This window comes from Apteryx mantelli, chromosome 1, assembly GCF_036417845.1.
Source record: "Apteryx mantelli isolate bAptMan1 chromosome 1, bAptMan1.hap1, whole genome shotgun sequence".
NCBI lineage: Eukaryota > Metazoa > Chordata > Aves > Apterygiformes > Apterygidae > Apteryx > Apteryx mantelli.
The window spans coordinates 143406007-143419332 of NC_089978.1; the positions used below are offsets into that span (position 1 = coordinate 143406007).

General features: G+C 42.8%; 1 protein-coding gene across 12 annotated transcripts in view; it reads left to right on the forward strand.

The window, feature by feature from the left end:
• KIAA0930 (KIAA0930 ortholog) overlaps positions 1–5761 on the forward strand; it is a 163024-nt gene extending 157263 nt beyond the window's left edge. For 4 of the 12 annotated variants that reach the window (XM_067305146.1, XM_067305214.1, XM_067305223.1 and 1 more), the window contains exons 10-12: positions 574–1845; positions 2220–2296; positions 3626–5761. In XM_067305146.1, the coding sequence (XP_067161247.1) occupies positions 574–614 (41 nt within the window). In that variant the 3' untranslated portion in view covers positions 615–1845; positions 2220–2296; positions 3626–5761. Of the gene's footprint in view, positions 1–573; positions 1846–2219; positions 2297–3625 lie in introns of those variants that run through there. The other 8 variants (XM_067305197.1, XM_067305174.1, XM_067305165.1 and 5 more) reach the window with 8 other exon arrangements.
• The last annotated feature ends 7565 nt before the right edge of the window (positions 5762–13326 follow it).

Here is a 13326-nt window from a genome sequence, read left to right on the forward strand (position 1 = left end):
ACAATACAGAGCTGAAGGCTTACTGTAGCCAGAATCAACAGAAAAATGTTTTCATGGCAACCTTTTGAGTGCAGAAATGTAGGATCAGGCTAAAAAAGGCGTGAAACAGTTGAATTGCTTGTGTCCAGATCTTCAGAGCCAAAATCTCTTTAAGGATCTTGGGATTGGTGCGTTTCTCCCATCAAGAAGAGAAAAATCCATGGTTTCTCCTGTGATGCCACTTCCACTCATTTCTCTGAAAGATCCCTCCACTGTCCACGCCTGACACTTGCTGTTTCGTCCCAGTATAAATAATGCGTAGTAGATCAGACATCATCTCTACATGATGGCATATATTTGTGGTTTACCCTCTCTTAGCTAGGATGCAGCTTGGGAGGAATTAGAATGGGCTTTATTAATACGCCCAATCCCATGCTAGCTATGTTATAAATTCCTTTAATGGTGTAACAAGGGGACTAGCTCACAGTGCAGAATTGCATCTCCGATTACTATCTTACTTTCTCATACTGCAGATGCTTTCAAAGGCCCCCTGAATTTACTGTTTTGTTTTGTTTTTCCCTCCCTCTTGCCTAGATATCCTGGAAGTGCGGCAGAAACCAATCCTGATGACATAGCAGAGAGCGGGGCACTGCCTTGGAGCCTTGTTGCCAAGTGCCTAACCACAGCGATTTTCTGTGATAGCACTACCATCTAGTGTCAGGAACGCAAACCTTCACAGGAAAAAGGGAAGTCAAAGAATACCAGCCAAACAAAAGTGCCTCTTTCTTCCTTCCTCTGCTGTCATACGCCGTCTGCACACTTGCAGTACATCACTTCAGTGTTTCTGACTGGAAGAAGACTTTCAGAAAAACAAAATGAGAAGGGGCTGTGTTTAAAACAAATCGATGCTTTATGAACAGTTTGTTACTGTGTTTACTTTTTAACTGAGAAACCAACAACGTGTACAGAATGTGTTGAACTTTATATTCTTTGAGAGAAGCAACTTGAGAATTTCATAGTGATGTACTAATGAACGTCATTCCACAGACTCCTGCGCATGCTCTCCTTGTCGGTTTGGCTTAATGTGCGTGTAAGCGCGCGTGTGCGTTTGTGGTGGGATTCAAGGGATGAGAGAATAGTTTACTACTATGGAAGGTAAAGGAAAAAGATGCTACAAAGATACATTGCCATTTTGGTATGTGCAGTGGGTCAGGCTGGAGCTTAAAATACACTTAAAATGTTCCCATTTGTATGTCAATGTTAATAGGACAGGTGAACTCTGCTGACAGATTTCTGTATCTACCAAAGAACAGCAACATTTTCATCCTCAAGAACTGTCTAAAAAAATGAGCCAATGGGAAAAAGGCTACAGTGTGCTGCTATGGTACAGCTGAGGTTCATATCCCATACTGCTGCTGTTTATCTGTTAACTGAGTCGATCTGAGCTCAAGCCTGAAGTGGAAATGTAGGAGGCCGTTACTGGACTCCAAAAGTAAAACCCTTACCAATTACCAACGTCCTCCTGCATGTGCAGGACTTCAGAGTAAGTAAAGGTGTCCTTGCAGTAGTGTTTGTAGCTCAGGAGGGCGTGGGGGCTGATTAACATCTGGGCAGCTTTCCCAGATCCATCTTTTCCTGGTGATGCTTCTCTTTATTGTTACATGCTGAAGCACAAAGGGCTTTCTTTAAAGACAAAAGATTTAAATGTGATTCTGCTCTGAAAAGTGACTAAAAATAGCATAATGGGAGGTTGGAATAGTGTGTCAGGAGCTCTCAGGCAAAAAAGCCTTATGTTTACAGGTAAAATGCAGCTTTCTCTAAATAGTGGGACTCAGCTTTCAGATGTCAAGGACAGCAAAATACTGAGTAAGTACAGAGACTACTGCAATCTGATTAACTGTGTTGATATGGGAGCCAGTGGATACTTCAGTTTATTTACAACTGCTTAAGTGGCACAGCAAAGGGCAGGGTAGCATGTCACTTAAAGCATGTGAGGCTCTAATATACACGCAAAGGGAGACCTGTGGAGAGAGCGAAGATGCCGTTTTTGTCACTTTTCAGATTCTCAGCACCTAAGCTCTACCCTGGCACCACAGTTACCAAGATGGCATGTGCTCTGAGCCTGGATCTTTGTCTCCCTCATACCCAACCATTCCCAAAGTGCTTTGTTATAATTCTCTCAATAGTGTCTCATGACTTAACCTCTCAAATAGGACTTTCTGCTTTTTTCTTCTGGCCAGGTTCCAGGAAATAGCTCCACTTCAGCATAAAGGTAGACTAACTTTATCGTTCAGCCCAACACGATGAATCCAGCATGGTAAGGAGGTCTTTTTTTGTTTGAGGCTAGGCCTGGAAGCAGTCAGCATCGTGCAGAGTGATGGCACTTCTAACACCGGCAGCATGAGTGCATGACAGGGACAGCAGACCGGTTTTTAGCTTGCTTCAGACATGTTGTAGCAGCATTAGTAAAACATTCACTTTGGCATTACCAGCACAGCGGCTGTTCGTGTTGCAGACTTTGAATTTTGCCCCTTGGGGGGTGTGTGTGTGTGTGTGTGTGTGTTGGACTGTCTAACTTGAGGCATGTAATCTGGGTGCCTAGACTTCCTACCAAATCCAGGAAGAGAGAAGTGGGATACTAAATCAGAGCTGAACTGCCCTTTCAGGAAACTGTATAAGCAGTCTAGGGGCTTCCTAGATAATATATTTAATGTCAGACAGTACAAATATTCTCCCTATGTACACCTTGCCCCAATGTCCATGCCCAGGATTAAACCACGGTTCAGCTAGAAGACCCTTTTCCAGTCCTACTCTTAGCATGTTATTTTTGGCACTTTGATACTGCTGGGCTGAGCAAATCATTGCAATTTGCCTTTAAATATTCATTGGGGGAGGGAAGGGAGAGAGGTTAATATTTTCACTACTACTGGCGATTGATACCTTTTAGTCAAAAAGCCAGAGGAATAACAAATATGAAAAGGAAATATATCTAAATCAGAACTGGAATGGTAGAAATCTGAATACTGCTAAGTGTACAGCAGTCATTTTTAATGCTTTCTTGGTGTCTGTGTAGTAAGATTTGGTAGCTTAATTTCCTGTGGTCTGAAATCCTGAACAGATTTTGCTGCATAAGACTTCAGAATAAATGGCAAATGAAGAAAGATTTTAAAACAGCACATTTTTGTAACATTGCCTTTACACTAAATACAGTGCAAATCCCACATCCATTATGCAGCGTTTTGCATTATGCATTCATTATGTGCTTTGTTATATCTACAGAGATGAACTTCGGTGATGTCTAGTTTTTGAAGGGCTGCAATATAGAAGCCCTAAAGAGAGTTAATTGATTTATTTTATCCTGCTATGGGTGCCTCGAAGCCTCACCTAGTTTAGTAGAAATGGGCTACAAATATGCCCAGATGGACATCCAAAGGAAATAGGGATCAAAAAGTCTATTGAACGTCAATAGGGCTTTTAAGAAGTGAGTAGATGTACCAGATTCCCAGATATCTCCTCTCTAAACAGCTGAAATAGAATTTTTAGGTATAGCCCCTGTTGATCACTTTCTGTTATCAAGTAAAAAAAATTGTGTGTTTTGTTTTGCTTTTAAATAAACCCTTAATTATAATTTATTGTCCTCATACAGACAGATTGACAGGGAAGATGGTAGAAGTTTTGCCTGTTTGAAGATGGCACAGCTGGACCCTTAGCATGCCATTGCACTATACCAAAAAAGAAAAGGGAATGTTGGACAGAAACTTCTGACCTTTTTAATTTGGAGGGTTTTCTCATTCTGTAGTTCCTAAGCAGTAAACCAATAGATCTGAGCCTCTAAGGGACACTTAAATAATTGCTGAGAAATAAACTGGAGTGTTCTGCATGCCATAAAGACTGCAACAAAGTATAGTGGTCGATGTCTTGACTTTTGGAGCAGCAGAAAGTTTCATTAGGTATATTGATGCTTGACAACAGTTCCTTATGAGAAAGCACCACAGTTAACAAATCTGGGAAGCAGCTTTATTTGTTTGCAGAATCCCACCGCATCTCACGCTCAGTTAACTTCTTCCATCCTTCTGCCCATTCTCTTTTGCTGGAGATCTGAGGATTACTGCTTGAACTAGCTGCAGAAGATGTGTATTGACAGATGTCAAATGCAAGGTTGTAAATCTTTTCAACCTTAATAGATTTTTTTCACTGCTATCAATTTAACAAGTAAAAAGCCTTTTTTGTTTTTTTTTGTTGTTTTTTAAAGAAAAACTCTTAAATCAATTATTTTGTATTAGCAGATTATTGCTCTGCTTTAGAGACCGCAGTGTATGTGAAGTTGTGTTCTCTCGTTGCCAGCCAGCACAGGATGGGTTCCAAGTCTCTTCTTAAAAGAAGCCATTTTTAGAAATGTAACAAATCTTTCAGCTGTCTTGGCTAATGCAGTTTGTGTGGGTTTGCGTTCCTTCTCTTTTTATTCCCTTGGTCTTCATTGTTTACAAGGTTTGAGCATTTTGGGATGTAGATCACTGTTACTCGCAGTTTTCCATTTCTGGGCACAGTACACTTTGCTGAGAAGAGAGTAGTTTTCAAGGGTGACTTTTCAGAGTAGAAGGGTTTTCCCAAAGTATGTTCTTATACCAAGTTTTAATTTTTAAAAAAAGTAAAGTCCTTGGCTCTGCAAACAGATTTCTGCTGGCAGACCCTCATGTACAGAATCCCATTCTAGTCACTGAAGTTCTGTATGGATGTGAAGTCCACTTAAAATACACTTTTCAACTATTAAACTGCTTCTTGCCGATCACTGATTTTTCACTTTCCAGATGATTGTTTGTCCTGTATTTTATAGCCTAAAGCTTTCCCTTGTTAAAGATGGATAAAATTTTCAGAAGTGCCTAAGCCCTGTTGTTATCTAGCAGGGCTTAAGAACAAATTTTTATTTAGGAAATAACTTAAGTACTCTTGAACTCTATCTGTATTGTGTGTAGCAGCATCGAGAAATGACAAGTTTAGAATTCTTGGAAGAACTGGACTCGCCCTTCGCACTGGGAAGATTCTCACGGTCTCCAAAGGTCACTGAAAGCTCTGGAAAATGGGTTTCTTGTGGTCACAGCAGTCAGATATCTGCAATTGCCTTATCTTGTTTTGTGAGATATGACTGGAAAAAGCATGTGGCATTGGTATGCACAAGTTCTCTGTCAAAAATAGGTGCAGTGGAATCCAGGTAAAAGTATTGTTCAATAAGTAGCTTTTACACCAAACCTTAAGTGAAACAGTGTTTTACACCAGAATGTAGCTGTATGGATGCTTGGTCAAGATAATACAAGGCTGCAAGCAGGTTACAAGATTTAATGTTCTCTGTGTAAATATATAAATATTTATGCACATGTTGCATGGTTTGTTTGGTTTTTTTTGGCCTCATTGATCATCAGTGTTGATTAAAAGATGATCAGCTGAAAAATCATGCAGATGCTGTCCTGAGCCCTCTGAACAACGAGCAGGGAGAACCTTTGTGCACCAAAAATGGAATTGACTTTACGTGTGGCAGCAGCAAAGAAAGTGTTGGACCCTGCAGCCAATAAACAGACCTCTTAAATGACCGTGAATTTTGTTAATAGTATATTATTATTATTATTATTGTTACCATTTTACTAGTAGTTTCTTTCCTTTTGTGCTTAGTGGTGTTTGAGTTTGAATGTATTCTCGGCTGGTGGCAAGCCTGAGCATTGGAAAAACACTCTGTGGCACTTTGAGCAAAGCCCAACTTTCTGATGATGTTTGCTGAATCTTTTAATGATCAGCCTCTGACAACTACACATTGTATAAGGGGGAAGAAGTTAAAGGTCAATGTACTCTTGAACTGGTTTTAAAAGGCTTTTTGTTTTTTTTCCATTAAATGCTGGCGTTTAAAAAAAAAAAAAAGTCCTTCTAAACTGATACGTGTTTTCTTTTAAACTTAATTATGCAGCCATTAACATCTAGGTTCCTGTAGAGTACAATATCGAGGCTGATAGCTGTAATGATTTCTTCATGATAAATTTTGGGAAAAAATGTAATATGGATTTGTATAACATTGTTAAAATGAGATTACTGCTTAGTTAACTGTTTATATTACATTAAACCAAAACTAATACAAATTTGGTAAATAAAATTTAAAGACTTGCAAGGCACTGCATCCCCTCTCCCCTTGATTTTTGAGACTATCATTTTACAGTAGGATTGTTCAGGGGATTGTTTGTTTTAAATAAAACTAGTCAAAATGTAGCCCTTGTTAAACATCCCCAGTTGGGTATAAGGTGACTTGCTGCCTTGCCCTCAATTCCATTTCAAAAAAACTGCAGACCAGGACTATTTTACAAACCAGTGTGTGGTGTCACATGTGTGCTAATCAACATAATGATAACTTGGGGAACAGTGATATGCTAGGCAAAATGGAAAATCAGAACTTAGAAGGAAAAATAGGGCATTTTAGCTCTTCGTACGGATATTTGAGTAAATTGGCAGCATTACTCTGTGCATGCATGTGTAAATGGAGAGGTATCTCAGCTGGTTGGAAAGTACTAAAATGCTGGTTAGAAATCAACAGTGTGATTTTTACTTGAATGCTTTAAAAGGAAAGGTTTTGAGGGCAGCCAGAGTGCAGGGAGCATTATCTGAAACAGTACAAAAGATAGAGCAGCAGAAGCTTACAAATCATGGTAATCACAGAAGGGTTGAGGTTGGAAGGAACCTCTGGAGATCGTCTAGTCCAACCCCCCTGCTCAAGCAGGGTCACCTAGAGCACATTGCACAGGAGCAGGTCCAGGCGGGTTTTGAATATCTCCAGAGAAGGAGACTCCACCACCTCTCGGGGCAACCTGTTCCAGTGCTCTGTCACCCTCACAGTGAAAAAGTTTTTCCTCATGTTCAGATGGAAGTGTCTGTGTTCCAGTTTGTGCCCATTGCCTCACGTCCTGTCGCTCGGCACCACTGAAAAGAGCCTGGTCCCATCCTCTCGACACCCTCCCTTCAGATACTTGTACACGTTGATAAGATCTCCTCTCAGCCTTCTCTTCTCCCGGCTAAACAGGCCAAGCTCTCTCAGTCTTTCCTCATAAGAGAGATGCTCCAGTCCCCTAATCATCTTAGGAGCCCTTCGCTGGACTTGCTCCAGTAGTGCCACATCCCTCTTGTACTGGGGAGCCCAGAACTGGACGCAGTACTCCAGATGTGGCCTCACCAGGGCTGAGTAGAGGGGGAGAATCACCTCCCTCCACCTGCTGGCAACACTCTTCCTGATGCACCCCAGCATACCATTGGCCTTCTTGGCCACAAGGGCACATTGCTGCCTCATGCTTAACTTGGTGTCCACCAGCACTCCCAGGGCCTTTTCCTCAGAGCTGCTTTCCAGCAGGTCAACCCCCAGCCTGTACTGGTGCATGGGGTTATTCCTCCCCAGGTGCAGGACCCTGCACTTGCCTTTGTTGAACTTCATGAGGTTCCTCTCCACCCACCTCTCCAGCCTCTCCAGGTCTCTTTGAATGGCAGCACAGCCCTCTGGCGTATCAGCCACTCCTCCCAGTTTTTATCTTCAGCAAACTTGCTGAGGGTGCACTCTGTGCCTTCATCCAGGTCACTGATGAAGAAGTTGAACAAGACCGGACACCGCTAGCTACAGGCCTCCACCTAGACTCTGTGCCACTGATCACAACTCTCTGAGCTCTGCCATTCAGCCAGTTCTCAATCCACCTCACTGTCCACTCATCTAACCCACACTTCCTGAGCTTGTCTATGAGGATGCTATGGGAGACAGTGTCAAAAGCCTTCCTGAAGTCAAGGTAGACAGCATCCACTGCTCTCCCCTCATCTACCCAGCCAGTCATTCCATCATAGAAGGCTATCAGATTGGTTAGGCATGATTTCCCCTTGGTGAAGCCATGCTGACTACTCCTGATCACCTTCTTGTCCTCCACATGCTTGGAGATGGCCTCCAGGATGAGCTGCTCCATCACCTTTTGAGGGATGCAGGTGAGGCTGACTGGCCTGTAGTTCCCTGGGTCCTCCTTCTTGCCCTTTTTGAAGACTGGGGTGACATTGGCTTTCTTCCAGTCCACAGGCACCTCTCCTGTTCTCCAGGACCTTTCAAAGATGATGGAGAGTGGCTTAGCAATAATGTCTGCCAGCTCCCTCAGCACTCGTAGGTGCATCCCATCGGGTCCCATGGATTTGTGGGTGTCAAGTTTGCTTAAATGATCTCTAACCCACTCCTCCTCGACCAAGGGAAAGTCTTCCTCTCTCCAGACTTTCTCTCTTGCCTCCAGGATCTGGGGTTCCTGAGGGCTGGCCTGAGCAGGAAAGACTGAAGCAAAGGCGGCATTCAGTAACTCTGCCTTCTCTGCATCCTTCGTCACCAGGGCACCCACCGCATTCAGCAAAGGGCCCACATTTTCCCTAGTCTTCCTCTTGCTGCTGATGTATTTGAAGAAGCCCTTCTTGTTGTCCTTGACATCTCTTGCCAGATTTAATTCCAAATGGGCCTTAGCCTTCCTCGTCGCATCCCTGCATACTCTGACAACGTTCCTATATTCCTCCCAAGTGGCCTGGCCCCCTTTCCACTTTCTGTATACTTCCTTCTTCTGGTTGAGTTTTGCCAGGAGCTCCTTGCTCATCCATGCAGGTCTCCTGCCTCCTTTGCTTGACTTCCTACTCATAGGGATGCACCGCTCTTGAGCCTGGAGGAGGTGATGTTTGAATATTAACCAGCTCTCTTGGACCCCCCTTCCTTCTAGGGCCCTCACCCATGGGATTCCTCCAAGGAGGTCCCTGAAGAGGCCAAAGTTTGCTCTCCTAAACTCCAGGGTTGCGATCCTACTTGGTGCCCTGCTTCCTCCTCGCAGGATCCTGAACTCCACCAGCTCATGGTCACTGCAGCCAAGGCAGCCCCCGACCTTCACATCTTCCACCAGTCCTTCTTTGTTTGTTAGTACGAGGTCCAGCAGCACACCTCTCCTCCTTGGCTCCTCCACCACCTGTGTCAAGAAGTTGTCACCAATGCTCTGCAGGAACCTCCAGGACTGTTTGTGCCTAGCTGTGTTGTCTCCCCAGCAGATATCGGGGTGGTTGAAGTCCCCCATGAGAACCAGGGCCTGGGATCGTGAGGCTACTTCCAGCTGTCTGTAGAAGGCCTCATCGACTTCCTCATCCTGATCAGGTGGCCTGTAGTAAACACCCACCACAGTGTCCCCCATGCTAGCCTGCCCTTTAATCCTTCCCCATAAGCTCTCGACTCGCTCTTCATCCACCCCTAGGCACAGCTCAATACATTCCAGTTGCTCTCTCACCTAAAGAGCAACTCCACCACCTCGCTTTCCTGGTCTGTCTTTCCTAAAAAGCACGTAGCCATCCATGACAGCACTCCAGTCATGCGAGCTATCCCACCATGTCTCTGTAATGGCAATGAGATCATGGCCCTGTGACCGCACACATATCTCTAGTTCTTCCTGTTTGTTCCCCAAGCTGCGTGCATTGGTGTACAGGCATTTCAGGGAGGTGATTGAGCATGCAGGTTTCCCAGGAGGGGTAAAAGAGGGTCCTCCATAGCCACATCCCATGCGCACTTCCCTGGCTGCATTCACCTGCTGGAGGCATCCTGACTTCAGCAGTCTTTTGCCAGCTACCCTGGCACTATAACTCTTCCCTTCCCCCATCTTTCCTAGTTTAAAGCCCTCCTTACCAGGTTGGCAATAAAGCTAACTAGTTTATAATAGTCTTTCAACATAAGTTAAAGTGTTATAGAAAAAAGTGTGTTTTTTTTTTGCTTTGTTCTTTAATCTAAATGTGGGTGGGACAGAGGACTGCCATGTACATCTTTGCAATGCTTTCAACACATCATTTTAATTAATGAACCTCAGGAATATACTAAAATGGTTGTTTTGACAGCGTGGCAGTAATCTTGTTCAAAAGAGCCCCTGCTTTGGGGAGACAACTTAACTTCAATGTCCTTGCATCCTGGAGTTTGTGCATCTTGCCCGTCCTCATCTGGAGAGATGCTCTCAGGAAATACCGTAATATTGCTTTGGAGGCAAGTTTATTGTCTTGATCTGATGTCATTTAATAGCTAAAGTTAAATACAAGGTAAAAATCGCACCTTGCAGATTGAAGAAAAAAAATGTATCTTTGGTAGCAAATAGTTACTGTGCTTGTATACTCCTATCAGAAATGTTGTTCCTGAAACTTGTAATAAAGAGTTTGCAGAAAGCAAAGGAGTAAAATGGAGGATGACTGTGGGTCTGATTCTCATTTTTCATAACAATATAAGTGAGAATCTGGGAATAGCAGATGCTACTTGGTAATGAAAACATATTAAAGTACATCAAAGAAAATACAGGTTAATTCAAATCTCGCTCCCAGCTTGGTTCCTCACAGTGATACGTAGATCACATCTAGCACTCCCACCTCAGGAAATAAGTCATGTGTGATTGGTTAAACCAGAAAACAACTCCCTGAGTCCGGCTAGTTGGCTTTCCCTACAAGGGTTAATGTCAGTTGAGAGAGTGGCGTGAAAACCAAGGTAGATGATCCATTTTGTTGTTCAGACAAGACAGAAGTGTTTGTGCGCACAATGTGGATTTACACATGTGGGATGAGTGAGGAATTCTCCCCTCCTCTGCTGCAGCTCTACTGCAAAAGATCAGATCAGCCATCCCCAGAGCTGTCCTTGGGCACCCCAGAGCTGTCCTTGGGCACTTTTGCAACATATCCTGTACAGCACCTAAGCAAAAAGAATAATCATTTGGCAAAGCATCCTTGTCAGAGCACCACGGGAACAAGGGCTGTGGGAGAGAAGGAGAAACCCCGTATAAGCAAAGCAGACGGGGGTGGCAGCCTTCTGTGGAGGGAGGATAGCACTGCAGAGGGATACCATTCATCTGGATGAACTTCAGGTGATAGTGTAGATTTGTGAGCAGTAAGGATATAAGTAGTTAACTTGTTTAGTGATGAGTTTCCTTCAAAGAAGTGTCCCGGTTAAAGGAAGATGAAAATAAACACTTTTAAAACTTCATTGAAATGGATGGAGCTGGCTGATAGTTTTCAAAAAGACAAAAAGTTACCTGCAGACATCAGTGTAGAGCTTCTGTATTTGAAAGTTTTGTCTTGAAGTGTTAATTCAGATTGCTTTAATGTTTTCCCTGTTACCTGTTTATTCCAACATTTACTTAATTCTGGTGATTCATAACTTTTAGTATTTCACCATATACAATTACTCAATCCATGTTCTCCTCTGTCTGCCCAACGTGAAAGGGCATTTATGTCCACGGCTGTTTTTTATGCTGGAGCAATATCGCTGGGGAAATCCAGTAAAAGCATTTTACCAAACAGTCTGCAGCCTCTTCTTCAAAGTCTCATACTGAAACTCTAATTCAGGTACAACTGCTGTGTTCATCAAAACCTAATGTTACTTAGCAATAGAGAATGCCTTAAGCCTGCACCAAGTGTAGAGGCATCCCTTGCTCTTGAAGGACAAGAGGGTTGGCAGAACCCACTTCTCTATCCCTGTCCTGGCCTTCAAGCTTCACAATGGATTTTGCTTTGAAGATGGTTGAGTGAAAGATGTGGCATCAAGGAATGAGAAGGGTTAGTAGTATCATTATTCAAGTTTCCTTCTTGGCAAGAATAATTCTGAATTACATGCTTCCTGGTAAGTACATCTATAGTTAACCTGCCTAACATATAAGGAGGAGGGTAGCCTAGGTGATTGTTCATAGCAGCCATTTTTTATTTCATTTTAAAGGTAAGGAAATACTGATTTCATAAACTGCCAAGCTATTAAAATTGGTGTATGATTTATGTTTTTCCCTTCAGTGTTAGGGAGGTGCTTTTTAGAATGGAGAAACCATCTGCAAATTTTCCTGGGAACTGCAGTCAACAGAGTTACAGGTAAAAATGTCCTGACTGCCCACCAGTTCAGGTGGGGCTCCAAAACTAGCGTTGACCATAATTTAGACCAAACTTTGTACTGTGTTGTGTCATCTATGATATAAGATTGGTTATGAATTATAATAGACAAAGCAGAACACTAAGTCAAACTGTTATGTACTGGTATTGCCTGAGGAGGCAAATTCTAATCATGTCTTTGAAGCCTATGTCTATCTGTGCAGACTTCCAGCAATGATTCATTTCTGTGCTACATCTCAGGAAAGTTTATTATGTTCCTAATAGTAATACCCACTAAACTGATGATCAATGCTTATTTTTATAGTACTTACTAATATTCAGGATGTTATGATGCAAATAAAAGAAAATTTTAATGGTTATGAGAGACCCTTTTAAAAACAAACAAAAACCACAAAAAAACAGACCCCCCCCCCCCCAAACCCACACACAACATAATACCCTAACAGAAGCCTGCTAGAAACTTGGAAAAGCATGCCAGTAATTACCTCAAATGAAATAATTTTATTCTAGCTCTTTTGTACTGCACACCACTCCTGTATTTCATGCAGTGAAGTCTGTTATGGGTGTAAGTTCTGGAGTAGTGCAGGGGTCTAATCCAGCCAAAATCTACTGAGTATCTGAACAAGCTTGTTGCTCTTCTCTGCCTAAACTTAGCTTTTCTTTCTCATGACCATTGTATGAAGCAAGTACTTTTACCAAAAGCAAATTGTTTACCAAACCTTTACTCTGAATGCACTCACAGGTTCAAAGGTCATGTCTTGCTCATGGTCTCAAAGCCTACATTGCATTGCAAAGATGATCTTGTCCACTTATGTCTTTTTCTTACTATTGACTAAATTGTCACAAACAAGGAAGAGAGGAGAGTCACCTGCTGGACTGGCTTCTGGATAGTGCTTTAGGCTGGATCTAAAAATCCAATGTATTTTGAATGTTAAGAGTTAAGAACAAGAGCAAGAATGCTTGCCTGGTAAGATGCACAGAACACCTAAGAACCAGAAGTGCTTAAGCTACACTAGGGCCATCCAGACCAGCTCTTCCTCAGTGACTGTGCTCTGAGTTTGGCTCCTGGAATGTGCACCAGTTCCAGTTTTGACAGGGAGGGAGGGAGGAGGCAGCCAGTAAAATCAAGGGTGATGCCGGCCTGGCCTCACCAGTAGCCCTCAGGGCAACAGCATACCAGGGATGCACTGAGACCACTAGTGTCCTCTCAGGCCTTAGCAAGAGAACTTGTAATTCACCTTGTGATTTGGCCTCAGGGTATAGGAGCTGGCCATGACCTGCTCTCAAGATAGAGCATACTTCAATAACTCTATTTAAACCAAAATAATAATGTCCATCTCTACAGTAATTCTGTTTTGTATGTATGAACTAATTTTTCTCTTCCTAGAAAAGACAGCCCTAGCTTTTCCCCTTTGCTGATTCAACTCA